The sequence below is a fragment of the Sander lucioperca genome, chromosome 1, assembly GCF_008315115.2.
Source record: "Sander lucioperca isolate FBNREF2018 chromosome 1, SLUC_FBN_1.2, whole genome shotgun sequence".
In the NCBI taxonomy this organism is placed as follows: Eukaryota; Metazoa; Chordata; class Actinopteri; order Perciformes; family Percidae; genus Sander; species Sander lucioperca.
In genome coordinates this window covers 25,800,292-25,826,621 of record NC_050173.1, presented here as the reverse complement: position 1 = coordinate 25,826,621, position 26,330 = coordinate 25,800,292, and the positions used below count along the sequence as shown (strand labels likewise).

The window sequence follows — 26,330 nt, the reverse complement described above, 5'->3', positions numbered from 1 at the left end:
CGCACACTCTTACTGGGAGAGCTAGAGGTCGCCCCTAATATAAAGTTTCTAATGATATTCATAACTACTCTGTTGATTATGATTATGTTAAAGAGACTATTATAAAAACACAAATGTAAGCGGTCAAACTGTTTATTTAAGAAGTAAGTACATTTCACATCATGTGTTCAATCAGTTCTCACAGTGACCAATGTCTCCATCATAGTGCACAGGAAAGCCTCTTACACATTTGATTATAATTTTCTTGTTCAGTTTTTTACCATTGTAATGACATTTGGCAGGCCTGGTTGGTTTCAGATGACAGACAACAATGTCAAAGTGTTTCTGGCTTTTGGTCATGTTTCTATCTTGGTCATATGGCTCTCCGTTGTTCACACAGATGGATCTCACAGTTTTGATGTTGGATAGGATGAAGGTATTGGTCTTCTTACACTTGTTTTTGTTGATCTTGGCAATCTTTCGTGCCCGCATCACATCATCACAATCATCGACACTCATTTGTTCATTGATATGTTGGTTTCTGAACTTCTGGTATTGACGTTTGATTTTTGCATCCTGAGAGAGCACAGTGGCAGAGAGAAGCACCAGTAGCAAACAGACAAACTGGATCCCCATGATTCCCTGATGAAAAAAGGCAGGAAAAATAAAAACATTTAGGGCAATGGTGGTAGTTAGTGGCATGGCTCTATGAATGGCAGTTGTTATGTCAGTTAACCACTTTTGGTTCAAACTGAAACTGTTTTGAGTCAACCTGTGTTACCAAACAATACTGTGTCTAACGTTAACTAAAGTGACATTCACAGAAATTCAACAAAATCAAAACTCTTATAGGTTAATAATATATTTAATAACATGAGTTGCAGACCTGTGGACCTGCATAGAAAGTTGCACTGATAAATGCAAAAAAACACAACCACAAGATAAAAGCCCTGTGTGAATACTTACCCGCACTATGATATTAAAGGCGGTATATAAATAGATGAAAAGCTTCTAAAAGTAGAAACGTGATGCTGACTTCCTTTTTCTTATTATTAGTTATTCTGCAAAAAAAAACATAAACATAGTATTTGTTATTTTCCCATTTACCGTAACTCAGTAAAATTGTCTTACCCCTAACACAGGTCATTAAAAAGTGAAGTGTATTTACCTGTATCACAGACCCAGCTCAGTGACAACGAAGTACAGTATCTGGAACCTGTTGAATCTTTTATAGAGTTTGGTTCCTTGGCGTGTGAATTCCCCTCCCTCACATTTTCTTTGACCACAACCTCTGTCGAACACTAGACTCATTCTGTCTGCATACACTGATGCTGAGCACCCTTGCTGCTTCACCACTACCTGCTTTAAGGAAATGTAATTCCCTCCACCTCCCCTGCTGCTTCATATTAGCATTTGAAAAATAAGTAATTTTTGAATGTTTCTTTATAAAAATTCTAATCAAATGTTGTGTTCTGCCAGGTGGTGACATGATTTCTCCTTTTATTTTGGGCTAAGTACAGTGAAGACTAACGAAGACACTAAAGAGTGTGCGGTTTAATTTCCATTCATTTCCTGCACACACAGGATACACAATAGTCTCATCCCTCTTGACACTGCTGCCATCTTTTGGTAGGACACAGTTGGATTTTATAAAAAAGAAATGAAGTCACCAGGTTAAACCAACCAAATACACTATTTGTTGAGCAGTTCAGATTTTAGTCATGCAAGAAGCGGCTCTATAGATGGAAATGTTGGTATGTTGGTCGGTTGGTAGACCACTTCCAGACAGAAATATCTCATCTTCTATTTTGGACAAATTGAAAATTTGATACAGACATTCACGGTGCCCAGAAGATGAATCTTAGTGACTTTATAAACCATCTGACATTTTCTCTAGCTCCACCAGCAGGTAAAAGTTTTCACTTATCCTGTGAAATAGCTCAGTGTCAACTGGATGGATCGTGGCAACAAGATATTACTTTTTCAAAATTTCGAATGAATGTTTTCAACTGTTAACCATTTTCCAAATGTTTAAACCTGGCTGACTACTGTCAAACTTTTACCTTCCTTTACTTTTTTACTTTATTTAATAATCCGTTAAGCCAACTTAACTAAAATACCTGCAGCTGTTTCCTTAGGTTGGACATCGACATATTCAACGTCGATAGCATTTTGACCGCTGGCAAATATTCTTTGCATTGCACGGTTATGGTTCGAACCCTTCTCAGATTTTTGTATGAAATGTTTTTTTTCTATTTCAGGGCTCGACAGCATGGATGTATGGGTTGCCCGGTTGCCCTTGGCAACCAGATTAAGTCAATTGGCAACCATTCCGTGGTCTCTGCAGAGAGGTTGCCAAAGGGGCCACCATGGTGGCCCCCTTTGGCAACCACCTGTTCAATTTTTGTGTTTTTTTTAAATATAAAAACAAATCAAAACTGGAAAATCTTATTTCAAAAGAAGTCAATATTTTATTTGCCTGTCTACATAAAGTTTAAACACTACGTCCGTGCGCAACACAACATTTCAGCAGCTGTTGTGCAACCGCTTTCCACACATGCTCGTTTGCCGTGAAAACATACAGGCAACAAAATTTTCTGTTCACGTTAACTGCGTTTGTTAAAATCCGATGCTAATATGGCACCGGTGTCCGGTGTCTACCGGACAGAATAGCAACGTAGATTTCGGTGCCTCATTAAGCGTGTTTTACAGTAACCGCAGCTCAGCTGGCGCACGCATATGTGACGTCATGACATCGCCGTAACTATTTATACCCGCGCTGGTGGTCGCGACACTAGTTGCAGTCTTCTCCTGAACAGCGGTGGCGCTAATAAGCAAAGGCTACCGACGTAGCTCTTTCTACGTACTAGAAGAAGAAGAAAAAGGTAAACAACGGCAGAACACTGTTCCCAACATTATACCATCAACACCGAAGCAAGCTGGAAGCAGAGCAACGGACTGTCACCCATTTTTCTACAACAACAGACTTGTAGTCAAGGTCAGTTGTATTTTGTCACAAAATGAAGCAATGTTAAAGTTCTTGGCATTTCTATTTATTTGTTAAGTTATTTTTAATACGTTGCAGTTTGCAAAATAAAATTGTTCATTCGGCAACTGCTTCATGCAATCTGGTTCTTTAATATATTGCATCATTTTGTGGGGCGAAGCAAACTCTAAAGTAATCAAATCTTGTTTTTATATTCTATGTAGCAGTCCCCAAATGCTTACCTCTCTGCTGTGGTTGTTTTTGTAAACCAGAGAAAAAAAACACTCTTGTTAGCTGAAGCAAACTTGGCCATTAGCTTCAGAAGTTAACAACAACAGATGTCCTCATCACTGTCGTCAACAATTTAAAGAAGAGACTGCCTCGACCAATGAATGAGAACTTCTTCTCCTCTCATCTAAACTGACTAGCCTAACTTGGAATTTATGTCACCTCTCTCCTTAGCTTTACTCTGCAGTGTCCGATAAGATGGCATGTTGCTAGTGTTGGCCATACTCACTCACAGAGACAAAAAGTAAAATCAGAAGGCACAAAAGTTCAAGGTCAGACCAGTCAGAGCCCGGCTTACTACATTAATAGTCTAGCTAGACAAAGGACATGTGAATACTCTCACCCCTAGATTTTACCAGGCGCGGCTGCGCTGCGTTCCATAAGAACATGTACATCTCAGCACAATCTTCCAAAATTACTGTAAGTGACTCGAATAAGAAATTCCAGTGTTCAAGAAGGAGTAAGAAGAAGTTCAAAAAAAAACTTTTCTGGTCCAACCCCATTTTTCTATTTATATACTTTAGTTAAATACAAAACAATTTGATACTTCACTTGTTTATACATGTTAACACACACATACATGTACCGTATATTTACCTACCTACACGCACATAAACACATGCATACACATAGACACATGCATACACATAGACACACATGATACATATATGCATACACACATACATTTACACATTTTTTTTCTTTTCCATCTATCTACTTCAAACATTAAACATTACCTTAAAAAGGTGAGTGGTATGGGTAGTTCAGTTAGTGAAGTGCATTACTGTAATTACTGTCGAAAGTGTGTGTCCATAATAACACATTCAAATAATGCATATTGAAATAATTACCAATAAATCTGAAATGAATTCCATTAGCCTACATTAAATAAACATATCAACCAGAAACTTGTATTGGTGTGGCTGATGTGTTCAGTATAGGCCTAATGAAGTGGTGGAAGAGGTAGGCCTACAGAGATCTTTTGAATACGTAAAAGTAGCAATACCGCAATGTAAAAGTCCAGCTTTCTTAATCTTACTTACAGTAGTACTAAGTATTAGTATCAAAATATACTTAAAGTACCAAAACTAAAAGAGCTCATCATGCAGAATAGGTGAGGTCCTGGTATTGTTCATGCTGGTTCACTAGAATAGCTGGGACACTTAATGGATGCCATGTTAATGTGCTTTTCTGACTATTACATATATGTCAAAATGTCTGCTGTAAAAAGGGTCTAACAGTGGGGCAACCTCTAGCTCAACCAGTAAGAGCGTTCGCCCCATGTTGGCTGAGTCCTGCAGCGGCAAGCGAATAAGAGACCGAGCGAATGAGAGACAGAGAGTGTATGACTCATGTTATTTGAAGTTGAAGAACGTTCCTCTCTTTCATTAAGTAGGCTATCCTTGTCCCATTGTTGTTTGTTGACGCAACTCCAAAAACATGGAACTGATATATTAGCAATAATGCGGGAAAACAAGCAGCCTCTCCCAGCTGATTCATTGTAAAAAAGGTAAGATAAACTTTCTTGTGTTTGCGGTGAGGACAGACTATGACTGGCTTCACAATTCACTTCAGAGTTTCTTTCCCAGAGACCTTAGATACATGTCCCACACACAGTTCCACAGTAGCCGTGGCCACTCAACTGATTGATTTGATAGCCCCCTACTCAGATGTTTTAATCAACTTCACCTGTTGGCTTCCCTTCAGTTGACTTCGGTTCGGTTGCAATATCATGTTTGACCACACGGACTGACATTTACAGGCTGTTACAACCCAGGGGGTGCTTTTTTACTCATTTGAGGATAAAAATATGGGGAAGACATGGCTGCAACAACAGAATATAAAATGTATGTTATGTGACAAAGACAATGATAGTGATGGGAGTCCTAGCTTGACTTGTGAATTCAGACTTGTTGCCACCAGGGCACTAACAGTACAGCAGCTTCATTGAAAGTGTGTCAAGTGCCTTAAAAGTAGTTAAAGTGAATATTTTTGGAAAAGCTTTGTATTCACGAACCAAACTGTAAATTATTGGTTTGTTTGGTATTTGTTATAAACTAAATTTAGCTTTTTTTGTCAATGAAAAAAATCACTTAATTGAAGGTATCATAACAAAAAAAGTACTTTCAGTCAATACATACAATTTGTTGCAGAATGTTTCGATGGTACAGAATAACAATAAAACATATTGGACATAGACTATGTGGCTTTGCAACCTGCTTTGACAAAGAAATTATGAGACTTAAACACATTGGTCCTCGATTAGTCTCGCATTGCCAGACCTATCTCCACAGTCCTAGTCCTCGATCAATACTGCTGGGACAAATAATGTGGGAGTTCTTATTGCACAAATGGAGATTTGCAGTTAAACATTAATTTCAGACTCAGACAAGGAAGACTTTCAATCGTAGTTTAATTTGAACATTCAACATAAGTATCAATTATCACTCACATATTCATGTTTGTTTTTTTTTAACCTAAGACCTGGAAAATGGAAATTACTGACTTTACGGTTATTTTATTGTAAATAACTAATAACTAAGGTGTTTGATTCTGTTCACAATGAAGAACTAAATCTTTAGGATCAGGTAAAGAAGGGATGAACAGAGCAAAGAGAAGGTGGCAAAAGATAAAAGCTCAAATAGTTGTGAAAACAGGAATGGGAGCAAAGAATGAAAGAAAGGGAAGGGAAAGAGATGGTGAAGATGAATGGCTGAGGCAAATACAGGAGACATCTTGGACAGACACAAAGAAAAAGGCTGATAAAAGCAGGGAGTGAAAGGCATGGAGAATGTAGTGAGACAGAGGATCTTATAAAAAGAACAGCAGGTTTAGAAAACTGTGACATTGACAGATAAGGATAATACTGATATGTCTCAAACCCAGAATAGTACAGCTGTGAATTAACTGTAAAGGTGTGACAATACTTTGCACCGGTTGTAAACAAAGCAACAATGTATAAAGTAAACAATACAGTAGTAGTTACATTATAGTCTTTTGCTATACTTTTAATCATGTTAGTCATCTATAGGCGGTTAAAAGCCGTACTGATGTTGGAGTTTTTCAGCTGTGTTGTGGTACCTTGGTCCAAAACAGTGACAAAGTTACAGAAGCCACTTTGACTCAGCAGGCAACTGAGTCGTCGTGTGGAGGTTTGCTGTGATCAGACTGGAGCACACTGTCTTTTGGTCAATGACTGCAAGCCACTTATTTAACCTCCACCCAACACTGTCACAACACTGTCACAGTGGAAAAAAATAATTAACAAATTATCAAAAAGCTTCACCTTAAACTTATCTGAAGTAAATGCTTCATGGAAATGTGTGTTTTTCTGTATGCACCTCAAATACATCAAACAATCAGACCTGCATTATATAATGTTATCATATAACACACTGAAATCATCACACATTAAACAAAGGGTTCTTAATGATGCTGCAATTTCACATGAAACGTGATGCTAATATTATCAAATAATTCATACTAAAAGGACTGGGGCATGATTAAGGCTTTTCTTGTTTTTGACCCAATTAAATTGTTTTAACTGCTCTGGAATTTCATAGGGCCTGCACACACAACCTGCTTAGGAGAAATGGGTATTTATTTAATGTAAGCATCATTTACTTTGGGAACTAAGAAAGGCCACCATAGGAATTTGATTATGTTGTCATGGACACGAGTCTGCATCAAACATTGAGTAGCAGCTGTTGACAATTTTGCAGCAACAGTTTTAAATTTCAAAATAAGTACACCAAGGCACTTGAAGTAAACTCAACAATTTCTGTTTCCTTTTTGACGTACTTATCTGTTAAGGCAAATACACTTGACTGTTGATTTGCATAATGGCTTTATGCAAAATGGCTTCCCTTGCCCAGTCAGAAAATCAACTCATGTTGAGCAGCCATTTGGAGAGCAACTTAAACCAGCTGAAAATGTTGTTTCTGCTGTTTTTACTCCAGTGGTTTAAAGTTACAATCTCAAACTTCTCTGTTTTGTTCTCTTTGGCAGCACCTATGGCAACACACGGTAATTGCATGTGTGTTTTTAGATCTCACTTTCACTTGTTTTTGAAGTTCCATTGTCTGTAGTCATCACTCTTTTCTTTATTTGTTCAGTCATAGTAACCATGTATTCACAACACTAGCAGAAACTGGAAAAAAAAACAGTATGCGGCTTCACACACAAATGGGTTTAAGAGAGACCCTCTCTGGCGGACCAACCACTTCTGGGTGATGGAAAACACGCCACTAACTGTGCGCCGCTTGTGATCGCCACAGGCACCCAGTTCGTAGTACTGCAAACGCAAGGACTGTCATCAGTGGGCCATATAGGGTTATTCACCGTTGTGTTACCTGATTCGGTGATAGTGACTTAACAGACATTTATTTAATTCAAAATCTTCAAGATTATTACTTCTACAGAAACCTTGCTGCAGTGATGTAGAAACGTATCCCTGGGTGTGTCAGCGCACCGCAGCATCACTGTTGGGGGTGGTTACAGGTGCAACAAAGCACTCTTCTGATTACAACTGACTACACCCAGCAGTGATGCAAAACATTCAGCCACAGGATGCAGTCAAACACTTTTTTTCAGCATGGAATTAAGTTACTCTTTAAAAAAAAATGATAGTTTGATTATAAATGGTTTTCGGGTTCTGAACCTGTGCTGAGAGCTCTCATCACTCATCAGGGATTCCTTGGTATCTTTTTTAAAACTAATTTTAAATCTCAGCAGCTAATAGGTGTATACTCAGCATTATGCTGGATTTACAGTATGATTCCCCTATTGTTGATTTGAATGTGAATTTCTCATTTATAATGTTTAATTCTTAATAAATGAGCACATTTCTTTCAGATTTTCATGTCAAACCTCATGTGGCTCCAAGTCTGGTGTGCAACAGCAAACTAAAGAATAACGCAACATTAGAACAATGTGTTGAATCATCTCCGTGTAAAGAGTCTTTTATGGTTTCTCAAAGAACTCACATGTGAGGATGATGTCCATTATATAGTGAAGCAGGTTAGCTAGGCACACACAGTTCCCTTTTCTCTCCGAGAGGGAGGGCTACCAAAGACTGCCAACTTTTCCTTGTTGTGGAATCTTCTCTCTCAGCCCTCCTCTCTCAGTGTCCAAAGCCTCCCAATAATCAGCACTCAGATTAACATCATGCAAATACACTTTGAAAATATAGAATTCATTGGGTTAGGGTATATATTTATATAGATTTATACATACATATAAATTCATATACTTTTAAGGAATGTTAATCTATTTTGCTGTGTATTTCTTCTTCTTTCAAGGTACAAAATAACTTTCCATATTATGTAACACATTATATAATCAACATATTAAAAAACACAACTTATCAGTCCTTTTATCATCTTTTAGAAAAAAAAATCCATAATAAAAATAAGTTCTATGTTTTTTCTCACTTATATCTTACAATATATTTTCTCTCTGTCAAAAAACACGCACACATGTCCCATTTTTGTTTTCGTTTGTGGTTTCTCTTGGCAGCAAATTGGCGGCAGTCAAACTGAATGTGTAAATAAAATCACATAATGATGGAGCTTTTCAACGTGGACAAATCTCAGAGCGACAGCCTTGTTGACGTGTAGAATTCACAAAATGGCAGCGGTGGGTGTTGCAAAACAAACTTAACAAACTGCGGTGCTGTTACAACGGGCACTTGGAGCAGCCGCACTCCAGAGCAGTTTCCATCTCCTCGGAGTACGAGGTGCCGTCGGTGCAGCGGAAAACCGCCTTCCTCCTTCTGCTTTTTGTGACGCCACAGCAAACACCTGGAGGTGCTGCTGCCTGGCAGGATCGGGGACAATCCATGCGGGGAATCTTGGTCGTGGACGTGCATGTTCTCATTGGGTGGTGGCGCTTCAGCTGCTCCCTCACCATCTCTCCTTGACATGTAAGCTCTGGACATTAATGGAGAAAGGACATAAAACACACACATTATATGCACTGATATTTGTCAAATCTTGGCATATTTTCTATCTTCTTCTAATACTCTCCACTTTACCTGTGTCACAGGTAAGCCCGGTGTAGCCTGGCTGACAGTGGCAGACCGGCTCGCCTCCCTCTGACACACGACACTCCCCGTGTCCGCAGCGCTGCCCCCTGCAGGCTGGAGGCTCCTGCCGTCGATCGCAATACTGACCCTGGTAGCCTTCACTGCACTGGCAACTGTAGGACTGACCCTTCGGCACACACAGACCATGAACACATCTGGAGTGGAAAGAAGGAAAGAGGGAAGACAGGTTAGAGTTATTTTGGGTTACTTACATACATAGTACATGCATATGACTCTCTGAATATTTACATCCATACATTTTTGCCCAGTCTCTTCTGTCTCAGCTTACCTGCTGTTCTGACAGGCGTTGGGTGCTGTTGTCTGGTCACACAAGGCCCCGGTGCGGCCTGGAGGACAATCACATGTTACCCCCGTTTCTCCTCCCTCCCTGCACGCACCCTGGGCACACACACTGCAGGAATGGCACCCAGCAAGAATGCCCTCACCCTGGTGACAGAACAAGAAAGGGAGAAAATACTGTCAGGGGAGCTAAGTCAAAAGGCTTTTTAAACGCTAATAGAAGAGAGCAGGGGGGGTGTAACCTGACAAACATGTTGATGTTGCATGAATGCTACAGCCTTCACCAGAAGGCCAGTGTAAATAGAGCTCCAACATGGAGGGATGACATCTGTTCTTTTCTCCAGCTGCTACCAGCATGGGTTTGTTGACCTAAAAATCTGTCAAAACGGTTTCTACTGTTGCTTATAAAATGCAGCATTATTGTCATAAGATTTTGCACTATAATTTTGTGCATGTCTGCTTTCCTTTGCAAAACATAACTTTGTTTGCTAATATGCTTACAAGACACACTTACAGTTGAAAGGGTTATGACTATCACATGAATATCACCAAAAGAGGTAATGCATTTCTCAATATGGCTTTTAAGGATGCTGCATAATATACATGATGCCGCTTTTGCCAAAAATGAATCTTCCCTGTGTAATTACCTTGCTGTCGACCCCATGTGGTCGCACTCCTGCGACTCGGTAACTCAGGTCTTGAGGCTCACCGTTGATTCGGACATTGTGGATGCATCCATTAAAAGCCTGAGGGAAACGTTCAGGGCTGGGTCGTAGACCTGAGGCCACCACCTGAGATGGTACGCCTGGAAAATGAAGGAGAACAAGACAGGAAGTTATGGAAAAAGTAGAATGTGAATAAAAAGAAATGAAAGTGGAGAAGATGGAAGAAATGGGATAAAAGAATGGAAAGAAAATATGGGAAACAGAGAAAAAAGAAAGCAAATTGAAAGGTTTGCTTGATTAATACGCTAAAACTCATCTCTGGTGTCATTCTTGGTTGCCAGTAAAATAAAATCAGCGTCATAGCTCTCACTGTTGCAACATTATGTCTCTTTCTAGAAAAAAAAGGCTGACTGTTCTCAGGGGCATGTCTTGCCCCTTTTTCTGAGGAAAAGTTGAACAAAAACAGTTCTCCATCTCCTCACCACATCCCTTGCTGGGATTTAGTGTGTGTGTGTGTGTGTGTGTGTGTATTTACATGTTTGTATGTACTAGTGTGTGGCAAACATGTTCTCAAAACCACAAAAAGGCAGGCAAAAGTAACATCTTTATGTTCAGAACATGTGTCTACAAATATGTTTAGATGTTTGTGTACAAAAGTGTGTGTGTGCGTACCTCCTATGTAAAGTTGGGTGTTGTGGTCAACGGAGGGCTGGCGTGCCAGCTTTCCCAGGCTCTTGGGGGCACCGTTATCCACAACCAGGCTCAGTGAACGGTTCTGAATCAACAGCTCAACCGTGTGGAAAAGGCCGTCATTCACCGACTCTATGCTGCAACAAACACACAGGAAAAAAAGGAAAGAGAGACTTTCAATATGGTTCCGATTATGACAAATTACTGTTGAATTCTACACCAGACAGGAAAAAACATCATCGAGCAAATTGGAAATGCCAGACGCAAAAAAGACTCCAAACATTTTTTTTTCTTTGTTTTGTTGTGTTTGCAAATCGACCAAACTAAATGAAAAAGAAATTAGGGAAATCTGTGTTGAAATGTTATTCTCAGACATAAAACAGACCAGAATGGGTCCACAGCACACAGGCTTGCATATTCAGATGGGCTGGAGCCTTGGGGCAAGACTCATCCAGTTGTTAAAGAAAGAGACTCTCTTATTAGTGCGCTGATATTTGTTTTGGTGAGATACATGTTTCCACTGAAGAGGAGCCTGCAATGAACCAGGATCATGACCTTTTGCACCATGTCTGACCCTGGGAAGAAAGTGTGTGTGTTTGTGTGTGACTGTGTGTGTCTGAGATTCCCCCACTAAGTGGTTTTTTGCTGGAGGGGAGACAGACAGCTATAGAGACAGTGGTTTGGCACAGTCGAAAAAGGGAGAGAGAGCAAGAGAGTGAGAGACAGAGAGGGAAAGAGAGGTAGATGGTGGGGTGGTAAAGCTGACTGTGCCTCCGTTCACCCAAGTTATTCCTTCCATGAACCCGGAGAAAACAAGCAGACATCAAAAACACAAAAGAAGAAGTGAAGCCACTCGTTCTGTTGGTGGTCTGCTTCAAACTCCCACAGCTAAACATCAAGACAATACATCCCTTTGTCTGCAGCCATTCATTGGTTAACTAGCTAAGGAGCTTTAAGTAACTTTTGATTGACAGCTGTTTATAGAGTGTTCAGATTACAGTGATGTTACATTAACAGCCAATGGAGCAGGGTTGTGAGTTCTGGAGGTGAGCCAGTGGGACTTCCATAGAAAATGCTGACCATACAAAAGGACAAAAACGGGGAACGGAGCAGATGCAGTAACATTAGAAGAAGAGGAAGGAGAAGGAGATAATAATGAAGAGATGGAGACAAAGATTATGATTGTAAAGAAGTAGAACAAGAAGAAGATAAAGATGGAGCATATTAAATAAAAAAGAAAATAATTAAGGAAAGAGAAGTGGAAGAACTGAATATGAAACAGAACATAAATATATACAGTATATATACACACCTATTAAGGTCTTGTACTGGTGGGACTTTTTCATGTTACATGGCTTTACATATACAGCAGTAAGTAGGGTTTTCAACATATACAAGAACATAAGTATTACAAATAATCAAGACATTACTATTAATTATTGACTTTCTTTGCATTTTCTCCTACATCATGCCATATTTGACTTGCAATTTAAAAAAAAAATCAATTGGGTAAAAGTTTAGAATCAAATCTTTGGAATTACTTGATGCAAATCTGAAATTTGGATTAATCCGCTGCTAGGATGGATGAGTAATAAAGCCATTTGTGCAATCAACAATCGCAAAAAAACAAGAACCAAAAACGTACCGTTTTTCTGAACATCAATCTAATTCAGCATTTAGCTGGCGGTTTCTAAAATAAGAGCTCCTACTTTACTGTAGACCCAACATAGACAGATACATGGTTTCCATTAGGAGACATGTAATCTAATAACAGTCTCAAACAGGCCTGCTGCAACTAAACAAAATGATGGTCTGCTAGCCTGAAAGATTAGCTCTCTCTTTCACTACCCTCCTCTCCTATCTTTACTTTGTTTACCTTCTTTTGCTTTGCCTTTTCTCTTTTTTCCATACATGTGCAATCTTTCTTTTCTTTCCTTTCTTTCTCCACTTCCTCTCCCTCGTTTTCTTTTTTCTTCCTGGTATCCTCTCTTCTTCTCTTTTTGTTCTGCTGTGCCCTCGTTTTCCTCCCTTACAACAGTAATTTCATCTTCTCCACTTTCCTTCCAGAAGCACTTCATCCCCTTTTAAATGTGTTCAAGTGTCTGGAAAGTTAAATCAAACAAGCAGCTCACATGGCTGAGGACATTCTCAAAATGATTTTTTCTGCTCAGGTTTGAACTTTACACACTCAAGTTGGCACACACACACACACACACACACACACACACACACACAGTGCATTTCACTATCTTTGTGGGGACCCGTCATTGACATAATGCATTTCCTAGCCCCTTACCCTAACCTTATAACTAACCATTATAACTAAATGCCTAACCTTAACCCTAACCATAACCTATTCTATCCCTAATCCTAAAGCCAAGTCTTAACCCTCAAACAGCCCTTTAAAGTTATGGGGTCCAGCATTTTGGCCCCACAAAGCTGTCCGGACCCCACAAGTATACTATATTCCCGGTTTTTGGACCCCATGAATATAGTTAAACAAGAACAGACACACACACACACACACACACACACACACACACACACACACACACACACACACACACACACACACACACAGTGCGTTTCACTATCTTTGTGGGGACCCGTCATTGACATAATGCATTTCCTAGCCCCTTACCCTAACCTTATAACTAACCATTATAACTAAATGCCTAACCTTAACCCTAACCATAACCTATTCTATCCCTAATCCTAAAGCCAAGTCTTAACCCTCAAACAGCCCTTTAAAGTTATGGGGTCCAGCATTTTGGCCCCACAAAGCTGTCCGGACCCCACAAGTATACTATATTCCCGGTTTTTGGACCCCATGAATATAGTTAAACAAGAACAGACACACACACACACACACACACACACACACACACACACACACACACACACACACACACACACACACACACACAGTGAACCTGCTCTGACACTAAAGATCCACCAGGTGGCAGTAGATGACTAATGGTCAGTGCTTCCAGAGCAGATGCCTGCAGGGGAGTGTGTGTGTGTGTGTGTGTGTGTGTGTGTGTGTGTGTGTGTGAGCGCATACTTAAGTGTGTATTTCAGGTTCTCACAAGTCGGCTGTGTTGGCCCTGTGTTTAGTAAAAAGCAACCCATTATGACATTCAATAAAAACACACAGCCATAACAGATTTCAACTGCCTCTCTCTCTCTTTCTCTCATCGTGTTTCAACCAAACCCACAAGGGACGTCAATTTCCTGTCAGTCCAGAATCAAATACACCCTGAATGACCGCATACACTCACAAATAAACTTCACCAATAAAAGAACTTCCGAAAAACCAAAAACTGTCTTTTTTCCCAATATAACTAAATCAAATACAAACCCAGAAGTACTTACAGGTCGTTTACTATATCTCAAACTGAAAAAAAATATTTGGATTAGAAACAACCGCACAGATCCACTTACACTGTTAAATCTAATTAGGCACTGCTATCAATTACTTACAATGTTTCTAAACCACATTTGTGGTGTGAGTGTGTGCATGCATGCGTGAACCCTGTCTATTTGTGAATGCATGTTTTTGTTAATATATTATGTGCTCATGCAAGTGTGTGTTTGTCTGACAGTATGTGTGTAAATGCATGTGCAGTCTTTACACACTTCATGTGCATGTGTGTCTGTATGTCTAAGTCAGTTTTTATTTATTTGCATGTTTGTGAGTTTGCATGTGTGTGAGGGTATATGCTCCTATGTGTATAAGTATGAGCGCGTGTGTGTGCGTGTGTGTGTGTGTGTGTGTGTTTAGCAGCCCAATATGATTAAAATGATGTTCAGCAGCCTGTCTGTATCCCAGTCCCTTATTGCCGTGGTAACCTCAATTAGTCATTGCTGAGACGGCAGCTGCTGAACAGCGAGCTCCATCACTGTTTTCTTTCTTTTTTCAGCTTTCATTAAACCAGGCCGGCCAGTTCTGATGAAATTTGTACTTTCCAATAGTGAATTTGTAGTGTTTTGATGCAGACATCCAGGAATAAGTGCTCGTTGTTTCAGGCCTATAAGGTTTCAGTATTAGAATGTTTGAATTGCCTCTGAGCATTGTAAGCCTATAATGTTCAAGGATTGTCTGTTTGTTTTAACCACAGCCCTGTGGGTTTAAAGAGCCAGATTCAGGTCGGACATTCAGTCACTTTACTCATCTAAATCTGGGCATAAAGTCATTTTGTAAGACCTGTTTCTAACTAGAAACTGCATGTAAAAGTTGTATGATTGTGACAGTCTAAGTATGCAAGAATATACATATCGTAGCTTATTTATTTTAGATGCCAAACACCAGGAGAAACTGGGTTCATTTGTAGGTGTGTAAGGAGAGTGTAGACAGTGACACATGGGATACACGTATTTAGGGGTGGACACAATAAAAGGAACACCTGTACAATGTTATGAAAAGCAATCTAACAGCCCAACTTCCTAACGTTATGTTGAACATGGATGCTAGTTTATGTTTCCCTTCTGTAAACATAATTGTCTCCATCGAGCATGTGCTTACCACCCCTGGATCTTTCCGTCCTCCCTGCTTAGATTTCTCCTTTTTTTCGCACTTCTACATCGCTCCTTCCTCTCTTTTTGCACTCCTCCATCGCTTCTCCCTCTCTTTGCTTCACTCTCTTTGTTCTAATCCAATTTCTCTGTTTCACTGCAAGGTTGTACCTCCTGTCCAGATGTCATCCTGGCAGATGTGCGTGTGTCTATAGGTGTATGCCCATGCATAATTTTTCTTTGTATCTTTTCTGCATGTTTATGTACCAGGGTCTACATATCTTCTCCATGCCTCCTCTTTGTCCCACTCCATCTCTCTTTTATAGTGTAAACTTAACCTGATTTCTAAGACACACTGTACGTATCCAACAATCGAAGCCTCACAAACAATTATGCATGCCAAAGCCAAATTTTACAGTTAAAACTGAGGTGACTCTGTAATTTACCATTTTACCAGCATTAGTTTTACATTAGTGTATCATGGTCTGGGACTGCTACATTTCAGTTCATCGTCAAAAACTGGCTTGAACATAATGCCTTTCCTGGCTCTCTGGTGTCTACACAAGATAACCAACCAAGGGATCACTCAGAAACATCCCAGGGACTGGCACCAGTCCCTGGCCCTCAATTGTACAACCGCAGTAACTGTACGGGCAGTGCCATCTGCCGTGATTGTTGTGCTCAGATTGTGGTGGTTAAATAGTTACGCTACTCTGGACAGTATCAGTTGATAGGTGGCAGGACGTTCTGCTGTGCCTGTCTGGCCATGCGGTTTGAATACGTTTACAATGTATTTCCAAATTAGGGCAGATGAGATAGGCCATTTGCAATGCTCAGACTCATGCAATCAAAAGATGGCACATACAAAGTAATACATAGAGGCTTGTGGTAAAATGAGCCCCGGGCTTGGAGCTGGGCCTCGTCTCCTTCCAGATTGCTAATGCTAAACATAACATAGAGACTGTGTTTACTTAGTGCTTAGCATTGTGCTCAGACATGTGTCGTTCTATAGATCTCTGTTTCTTTCTCTCACTTTCAAATTTTTCAATTTTCTTGTGGACCTTCTCTTTTGCTCTCTTGTCTCATTTGTGTCTTCCAGTTTAACACTTTCTCTATCTCTCATTCAACTTTTTCTTTCTGCGCTACTGTACATTCTTTGTCCCTTCCTGTCTTCATCTGTCTCTCTTTTACACTTTCTTTCTCTGTTTCTCTCAGTCTGTCTGCCCGTCTCCCTCTCAGGCGTGGCCCGTGTCAAGTTAACAACACCAGACAAGGATAATTCCCTGACTCACTCTGTGGTTTACTTTCCCCCTCTTTCTCTCCATCCCTCTGTAATCCCTCACTCCTCTTTCATCCATCCTGCCGTTCAACCATGTCTCATGGTCTTTTCAGTTTGACTGCTTCTATCCATCTGTTTTACTTCTCCAGTTTTCTCCTCTGGCGGGCAACCTATTCTACCCAGTTATCTCTTTATCGTGTTGTCTGCTGTTTTGCTCTTGCCTTCCACCCAGCATCAGTCGATCCATCTGTCTTTCTGGCTATCTCTCCATCTATGTCTGCCTCTCAACGGATCAATCTGTCTTTCCATGCATCCATACGTCTCTCTGACTCTCCTCTTCTCTCTTCTACTCAACCTTTTCAACCCAGTCTCCACCCCTCCCCATCTGTGCCAGATAATTAGATTAACCCCCTCGTTTCATTTTTTCATTTCTTCCTCTCTAACCATCCCTTCCTCTTGTCCTCTTCCTGCCTTTCACAATGTGTCATGTATGGTGAACAGCACATATTCTGGTTATGGTCACATTTGGGAGAAGTGGTTTCTACTCATCTACCCACCCAGATTACAAACAAGTTTCATTCATATGAAGAAACAGAATATCACCGCAGAAATGGAAAGTGTACAGACTTCAACAATTCCAGCAAACCAGACAGGGTGACAAGTTGCTGTTATGGTCAACAAAACCGTCTTTCTACCCAGACGACCTCTTAAAATACATCCGCCCTCCCGAAGTCTCCTTGAGCAAGTGATGGTCTTTACCAGCGCCAGGGCTCCTGCTCTACAGCTGACCCTGTGCTCTAGCCTAAATTTACCTACAGGGTTCAATACAGCATCACATTATTATTGAGCTGTTTGTATGCATCAGTTTATCAAAGGTCAATAAAGACAGAATACAGTGTTCACATTCACAAACATAATGCTACACTTAACTAAATAACCTCTACACATCAATATTACATTCAAAACTGTGAAATGTATCTGGAACAAAACGCATTTCCATAAATACATATAAAAGTACAGGCATAACAGAAAACTAGCAGATTTCATAAGCAAACTAAAACACTGCTAAATACGTCATCATCACATTACAACACTGGCAGTATAGCTGTTAATGTAGAGTACAATGCTCTAAAACCTGTGAATGGTGACACTGTGCACTGTGTTTAATGGCAAAGAAACTAGGAGAAAAAGAGTCCTATTGTTCTGTCCTAGCCCAAATTATACTTTTCGAATCCACATGGCACACACTGACTGCAGGGTTGACGCAGAGACCGCCCAAAATTTATGACAGAGCAGAGTGTATGCATGGAGCATATGTGTCGACAAATGTGTGAACATGTTTGTGCGGATACCAAACATAGTATAAACCAAACCACATGGGTGTCCGTTTTGAAATATATCCGGCCATTAACAGTTCAACACCTTGCATTAAATAATATAGCATGCAAAGATAATTTCTCCCCTGCATGTCATACATCAAGTATAATCATTTTAAATATATGCATGTTTTCCTGTGGGCACATGCCTATTAGATACAAATTCTGAAACTACACATACATGAGAGGGTTTAAATGAACTAGGATTGAAATGCCTGATGCAGAAACGGTCTTGCCCTTGACGTAGTAAATTGTGGCTTCAACTTTCTTCTCCCACAGCTACTTGCAGGATTTATAATATGACGTAACGCCCTAATCCTTAAGTCAAATTTGTTATGAACCAGCTGCATATTATCATCATAAGCAGTAAGCCTACCAGTACCTCCTTGTCCTCCTCCTGTGACCTTGTCTCTATCCACAGAGACAATAGAACAGAGCAGAGCCAAAACCACAAAGCCAGACGTCACATGCTAAGAAAATCACTGATTGAAATACAAAGAGAGAAGAATGGTGAGTAAATGAGAAAACAATAAACTCTCTCCCTCATTTCTCCTCCTTCCTCTCTCCACATTCTCTCTCTCCTTTAATTCATCCAATTACACTAGCATCTGTCTCTCTCTTTCTCTCTCTCCTCCATTCCTTCATTTGCAGTTGGCATTTTTACCCTGCCTGGTGCGATCATTGAAAAGTGGTCAACAAGCATTTTCAATATTTATATAATACTGTATACTTTGATATAATTGCCATAAAAAATGAGACCTTGGTCAAGATGATTGGTAGCCTCTGTCTCACACCAGTGGTATTGTTGGGTCTTTTTCAAGTTTACGTTTTTTTTTGTTCCTTTCCATGCTGGACTAAATGTTTGAAGCTATTTTTCCATCCGCCTTTTTAACACCTTCCATTATCTGCTGGCCGCTGCAAGAAAAAACTCTGGAAATATCAGCTCTGTTTGGACTGGCAGAGCAGTGCCCACTCCCTGCCTTGTGCAATAAAACTCTTTTTTGACATTCATTATTACAGTAATGTAGATGCAGTATAAGATGCTTTATTCCACTACATTTACCTTCCTTCCACATTCCACCAAATACAGTCTAAAGGCTGGTGGCTTATTATCCTGCCAGTAGTCCTTTTGGTTATTGGTATTTATTCAGCGATGTGGTAATGAAATATTGCTGCTGATGTAGAATGTGTTACATATCATCAAGGGTTTTATATGGTTTGCACTGAATATCCTTTGAAAACAATACATGGGATTGAATCTTGTATCATATATCCCTCTCACATCGCTCAACCTCTTCCCTCCTGCCACAGACAGTATAGACAGAGAAGCAGACAGAATCAATATGAGCCAATCAGCACCAGACAAGGATGGACCCTCTCTCTCTCTCTCTCTCTCTCTCTCTCTCTCTCTCTCTCTCTCTCTCTCTCTCTCTCTCTCTCTCTCACACACACACACACACACACACACACACACACACACACACACACACACACACACACACACACTGTATACTTCAACGTAAAGTTGGGCAATCCTTTTCTGTCTCTCTTTTTATTATTTCCTTTGTCTTTCCTTCCTCTTTGTTATACACCTTCCCTTCGCCTTTCGACATCTCTCAATCCACCCTTCAGTCAGTTTTGCATGCTCCTCTAAAATGGCAAGGAAAGAGTGAGGCATACTGTACAATATGATATGCTGTGAATGTGTTTTTAATTTATGTATTATTTTATTATAGCCAAATTTCAGCAGGAACAAGTATTGTTCATAGTGGTTTGTGAGTTGTGTCAGAACATAAATTATGATAAAGATAATTACATTTTATGCTATGACAAAAACCCTGTGACTGCATTGTGGTGTTGTCTTGAATTATCATATACAGTAGTCTTCAATTGGCTGAGAGAAGTCCATGTCCCCTCAGGCTCATATCTATAATAATACCTTACATAGTTTGTCGCTGCATTAAAAGGCTAATAATTCATTAAACATGGCATGTTATATATATGCCTCTGAAAACTCATAAAAAAACTCTACGTTCTTTCTTATTTTAAAAAGATACAATGCCCTTAATATTTGACAACTGAAGATTGGATGCAAGGAAAGGTTTTGGCAGTGTCTTTAATGATTATGTGAATGAATCTGTGCTAACCTTCTGTATGATTACTTCATCATGTTCTTTTCCTGGATTACCATTGCTGTTTCCATAGCTTACCATGGCATATCCATTCCTAGGAAACTGTGAATGTAGTTTATCGTATAATATCTGAGGGGCTACACAGACTAACCCACTGAATGAGGGCTTTTGTTTCCACTTTTTGAAGTTTTACCTAGTGGCTTTCACTCAGGGACATGACTGTCTAGTCAGGATTGTAAAGGAATTTTTCTAAGTTCATGCTTGTTTATAGAGGGAAGTGCTCATACATGGATCTGCTACCGTGTGTGTGAGACGGAATATGCTGGTGGATTTGTGTGTGCATGGCCAGATCAGCACCTACTGTAAAGTCCTTAAAGTACTATAAATAAAAACCTCAGATCCTTGAAACCTTTACTTATTGGTATGTGTGTACTTCATGTATTTTTAAGTACCCTTGCACACTACCTTTGTACCTTTGTAAGACTTGGATCTTGTAAATGTTATATAGTACAGGAGCTTCATTCTATTGATACAAATAAGTGATTTATAATATATGTGAGTGAATGAATGCTTTGTTGTGTTTGCTTTTTGTAATATTTAACCCATGTTGAACCTGACAGTACTTCTTTAGTTCTAGTTTAATTCTTTAGTTTTTTCTGCATACTTTTCTGTGTGTTTATGTTGTTTTTGAGTTTTTGAGTTTTTTTTAAGTGTGCATAGTCTACCTTGAACCCTGATCTGAATCCAGTGCATAATATAACTTTCATTTAATTAAAAAAGAGAAATAAACCACTTAAAATGAATGTACAATTGTACATGTATGTATACTTGAGAGTAAAACAAGAGTGAATGTGTGTTTTTTTTAACTTTTAGTACTTAAACCATGTGCAGACTTGGTCTTCAGCATAATATACTAAGTTTATGAATATGGCAAATTATACTTCAATGTAGACGGTAAGAAAGCGAGAGAGTACTTTTCTTGAGTTTGACTTTGTTTGACTTTTTGAGTGTGTCTGTGTGTGTGTGTGTGTGTGTGTGTGTGTGTGTGTGTATGTGTGTGTGTGTAGCCCACCTATATACAGTGGTGGGTGGGTAGTTGGCGATGTCATAGATGAGTCGTATGTGTCCCTGGTACAGCTCCAGTGCCAGGGGGTCGTGGTCCTCCTTATACAACAAAATACCGTTGTCTTTATCTGAAGCCACCTGGAGAGACGAAGAGGTCGGATAAGAAATGAAGACACAATTTATTAATCAAGGCAACACAGCAGCACAATAAGGACTGGCAATAGACAAAGTTGGTGAACACTTATTTTAATTGTCTAATTTAGTGACAATTATGGTTTCACATGCAGATACACACTTTTTATTATGAAACCCTAAACAAATCCCCAATTTGTTAACTAAAGCAAACCTCACCTGCAGCTGGGCAAACGCAGCATTGCAGCCATCAACTTTTTTGCAGCAATACCAATGTTCTGTATGTCGAGTGTAGCCCCTTTAAATGTTGATTTTAAGCAAAGTGATATATGTCTGTTATTATTCTCAGCTGCTGTACTGCTGCTGCGACCTGTCCCGCTTCATCATCGTCCTTCTTGCATTGCTGGTTTGTTATGCACCACATAAACTGATTGAATTTGACTACTTGTTATTTTTCACTGGTGATTTTATTTTTTTAACAATTTAACATTTTCAGCTTCTTTGTAAAAGCTAGAAAATGTAGTAAAATGTTTTGGGTACTACTGTGTTCCACTTCCTTACTGTTGGCTTTTAAGTATTATAAAATCTGTAAAATCTGTAAAAGAAGCACCTACATGTAACTGAGCTAGTTTTTAGTTTTCGTTAAGATTGCAAGTGTTGATGTAGCTCAAAATCAAAGAGAAATGAATAGACTCTTAATTCAAGGTGGTATGTCCAACCATCAAACCGCTAAAGAAATGCATGGAAATGAGAAGAAAATGTAATTTCGCCACACGCTTCTCTAAACGAGGTCACTCGCACCTCACACCCACACAGACACACTTGACATGTCACACTTGCTCGCATGCGCCGCTAAGCGCTAACTAACTAGCGAGTGGAAATGGGGCCAAGGGGCCAAGCACTTAACACTCGGGCTTCAATGGAGCATAGCCAAGTCAACACCTGCTAACAAGCTGCTGGAGAAAAGAAGAGATTGAAGCAGAGCAACAAAAGAAAAGGAGGGAAAAGAAAAGTAGAGAACAAAAGGGAGAGGGAGGGGGTTGAAAGAAGAGAGCAAGATATAGAAATGTGGGTAAAGAGAGAATTTGTATGCAGATGTAAAGAAAAGACAAAAAGTGTTAAAGAGAAAGAGAAGATTTATGAAGTGCTACGGCCCTTTCATTCTTTTTATTTTCTCTCTCTTGCCTCTGAGTCAGGGTCTCCTGGTAATGTTTTAGCCGCCTTGGCACTGACATTGAAAGCTCCTGGCACGCAGAAGCACACACACGCACACGCAAACGCACACACACACACGTGCGCACACACACACACACACACACACACACACACACACACACACACACACACACACACACACACACACACACACACACACACACACACACACAAATCCAAACAGGTGGTAAATATCAATTAGAGGGCCCTCCCTTTCTTGTTTCTCTTTCGCTCATTTACACTCTCATTTCCAAAAATGAGTGTTCAGTGTGCCACGGAAAAAAATGGTGTTGCAGATGTTTGCTTTGCTTCGTCGGCACAAGACGTGCAACCCCATACATGTTTTCCATGTAGTGCAGCAGAATATGGCTTTTGTATTTTCAAATGTTGACATACTTTACAAGATAGGGTTTAGCTGCATGACTGCGGATTTCTACAATACCAAAACTTTGTTAGCGGAGGTCAAAGGTCGACAATACCTGTAATGAAATATGTGCCGTGGGACGAAGCTTTGCGCTTGGCAGCTCCACGTACCCGTCCCGACCCAGGAAGTGAACAGTGGCCATCTTGTCACATTTGTTGCCGTAGAAACCGGGCATGCAGCGGCAGACAGGCTCCCCAGCAACCACCAGGCACTGGGCGCCGTTCTGGCAGTCCGATTGGTCGCAGGGGCTGGTCTGCAGCAAGATCATTGGTGGAGGGTTCTCACAGAACAGCCCGCTGAGGGAGGAATAGATTAAACAGAAGATAACTTATTCATAGAGCTTTAATGAGGGGATTTGCTGTGTCTGTATCATCTGCAACCTGTTTAGTACTACATTTGGAGATTGCATTGGTGAAGCTGGAAAGGTAATATTCCTGTAAGGAAATGGGATATGTTTATCAGCATGACACAGCAAACAGATTCTGTATATCTACTTCTTTTCCGCTGTATCTTCTTGCATCTTTGAAACTCTGAACCTTTCTTTAAATTTCCTCTTTTTGCCTTTACAGAATCCATCTTTCCGCTGCTGTCTGTCTCCTTTATCTATTTGTTTCCTGCATACCTATAACTTCCTCTCTCTCTTCCTCTCTCTCTCTCTCTCTCTCTCGCTCTCTCTCTCTCTCTCTCTTTTTCTCTCTGTCCCTTGTGATGAATTAGTTTCTCTCATGCCAACAGTCTGCTATAATTAACCACATGGAGCTGCATCTACACACGCGCACGCACACACGCACGCACACACACACACACACACACACACACACACACACACACACACACACACACACACACACACGTGCACACACACACACGCACACAGTGGGTTCTGACAGTCAAGTGTCTGATTATGGAGTGCCATCTGTATCTCCTCCCAGTCTGGCCTTGCAGTGTGTTTGTGTCTGTTCAAGCCATTTTCCGTGTTCATGATTGTGTTTCCACGACTCTCACCTGAAACCCTCTTTACAGACGCAGGTATAGCCGTTGACAGCGTCCACACACTCTGCTCCGTGTTGACACTTATTCTCCAGGCAGTCATTATAGTCCTGCTCACAGTGTTGCCCCACATAGCCCGGTAAACACTCGCACCTAGAGTGAGAGGGAAATATGAATGGGATTACTGTGTGTATGGGCAACAGGCTTTGCCTCATCATTACAGAGGATTTACTGTACAAAGAGGTGACATTTTCAGTTTCAGTTCTTATCTACAGCCAGTGTTTTAGAAACATGTTTCCTGCAACAGAAATTTGGAGCAGAACACCAAACTTTCAACTCACTGTTGAAAGTCTGACCAAGTTTCTTTTAGATAAGTTCAATTTTGAACATGTAAATATAAAACATCTTATTGTATTAGATATGAAGTTACACATTTATAAAAAAATCTTTTCTCTTTCTCTACAAGATGCTTTTTGTGTGGGCTGCTGTGCATGAATGCACGTGCATAGATTGCTGTTAAAGGTAATGTAGGTAGGATTGGGAAGATCCAGGACTTAACCAAAAAATTTGAATATTGACAACTCCTCAGTCCCTCCCCCCTTTCTGCTAAAGCCCAAAACGGTCTCCTAAGCCCCTCCCCCTACAATGGAGAATGAATGCATGTGCATGAGCAGTGATTGACACGCAGTTAGACATCCCCCCTGGCCATGATTGGTGCATCTGAACAGGGAGTGGTGAATTTTTGCAAATCACACTACAGGCTGTAGGTGGTGCCAGAGGAGCCAGATTTTTTTTTTAATTACCTGCATCATGTAGTTCTACTTGAACATAGGGTGAGTTTCAGCAAATATGACAGAAAGTTAGTTTTATAAGTCTTACCTACTGCACCTTTAAAGTGTGGCCCAAGAAACATATTGATGCAACCTAAGTAAAATGTCTAAACTTCCCAAGAATTCCATCTGTTCCATCAAGACAAAACATAGTTTATTGCTATGGTTTATGATAAGCTATGTTAAAGGTGCACTATGCATTCCTGCATGACGTTACTTCTGTTGACGTTCCAAGTAAATTCAAAACAAAACAGAGCAAGCTCGCCCCTCCCCCATGTTTCAGTAACTGTCATGAGTAACTGACTGTCACTAACCCCCACCCCCTCCCCCAACCATCTTGTCGGTGATTGGCTGGAACATGTTTGTTGTATTTTGGTGCCTATCCTGTGCCTCTAGTGTTCGTTTGATGTTTACGACCCCTGTGTTGTCTCCTGAGACTGGGCTTTTTCACAGTGTATTCAGGGGGCAGGCAGCTAGCGGATCAAGGACAGATGCCTACGATTTGAGACAAAAATGTAATCACGCTGAAACCATGCAGGAACACATAGTGCACCTTTAAGCTGAAAGGTTATAGAATTTATCTATAGGTTAAAACACAAAAGTCTACAGAGTTTAAGGTACACAGGTTTTACACGACAACAGAAAATTAAGTAGTAAGGGCAAAACTAATGGCAAGAGAATAGTGAAATGTTGACAAAAAGTACACAAAGTTCAGCCAGTATTACAGGAGAAGATGATAACATCAGCCCAGGGATTGCATGTGTTTGTGTAAGAGTGTTCATTTTGTTTCCATGTGTATTTTTGTGTGTGTTTGCCTGGTTGTGTATTTGTCTAATAAATCGGCAGCGATGACTGTTCAGATTCTCTTTGTTTCACAAAAAAGTCAGCTTTTAACATTTTGACCTCGCTGCTCCCATCACTTGTTGTCACTTTCTGTGATATGACCTCTGACCCTTTTAAGTGCTGACCTCCTGCGAAGCTGTCACTCACCTGTAAGTCCGGCCAGCATGGACACACTTTGAGTCGTGCTGGCAGGGGTCGAAACCATGGAGACAAGGGTCAACCACCTCGTCGCACAAGTCACCTGGTGACAAAGAGAGAAAGTAAATATTTATTTCTTCAGGAATTAAAAAAAAGTTTGCATGTCAAGATAAACCAACAGGTGTATGTGTGTATTTGGGTTAGTGGTTTATGCAGATTACAGCATCATGCTACCAACCAGATTTGAAGATTGATTTTTCAAAATAAGAGTGCAAAAATAATTTAAAGTGGGAAACAAAGGAGAACATTAACAGAAAGACAGAATATAGGAACAAGGATGAAGAAACGAGATGGGAGAAGAGGGCCAGACTAACTTTCAAATGTTCTCGCTGTCAGCT

At 40.2% G+C, this 26,330-nt stretch overlaps 1 protein-coding gene and 1 long non-coding RNA gene across 4 annotated transcripts in view; one reads left to right on the top strand and one right to left on the bottom strand.

Moving 5' to 3' along the window:
- The first annotated feature begins 4,705 nt into the window (after positions 1-4,705).
- LOC118495032 lies at positions 4,706-10,666 on the top strand. Its single transcript, XR_004897321.1, has 3 exons — positions 4,706-4,763; positions 8,771-9,176; positions 9,299-10,666. It is a non-coding gene; the product is annotated as an uncharacterized LOC118495032 (long non-coding RNA).
- Positions 5,650-26,330, bottom strand: part of slit3 (slit homolog 3 (Drosophila)) — a 255,991-nt gene continuing 235,310 nt past the window's right edge. For all 3 annotated transcript variants that reach the window (XM_036001165.1, XM_036001156.1, XM_036001162.1), the window contains 9 exons: positions 25,942-26,035; positions 24,137-24,274; positions 23,187-23,427; positions 21,368-21,498; positions 10,976-11,130; positions 10,286-10,443; positions 9,628-9,785; positions 9,288-9,493; positions 5,650-9,183 (listed from right to left, as the gene is read on the bottom strand). In XM_036001165.1, the coding sequence (XP_035857058.1) occupies positions 8,930-9,183; positions 9,288-9,493; positions 9,628-9,785; positions 10,286-10,443; positions 10,976-11,130; positions 21,368-21,498; positions 23,187-23,427; positions 24,137-24,274; positions 25,942-26,035 (1,535 nt within the window). In that variant the 3' untranslated portion in view covers positions 5,650-8,929. The remainder of the gene's footprint in view (positions 9,184-9,287; positions 9,494-9,627; positions 9,786-10,285; positions 10,444-10,975; positions 11,131-21,367; positions 21,499-23,186; positions 23,428-24,136; positions 24,275-25,941; positions 26,036-26,330) is intronic.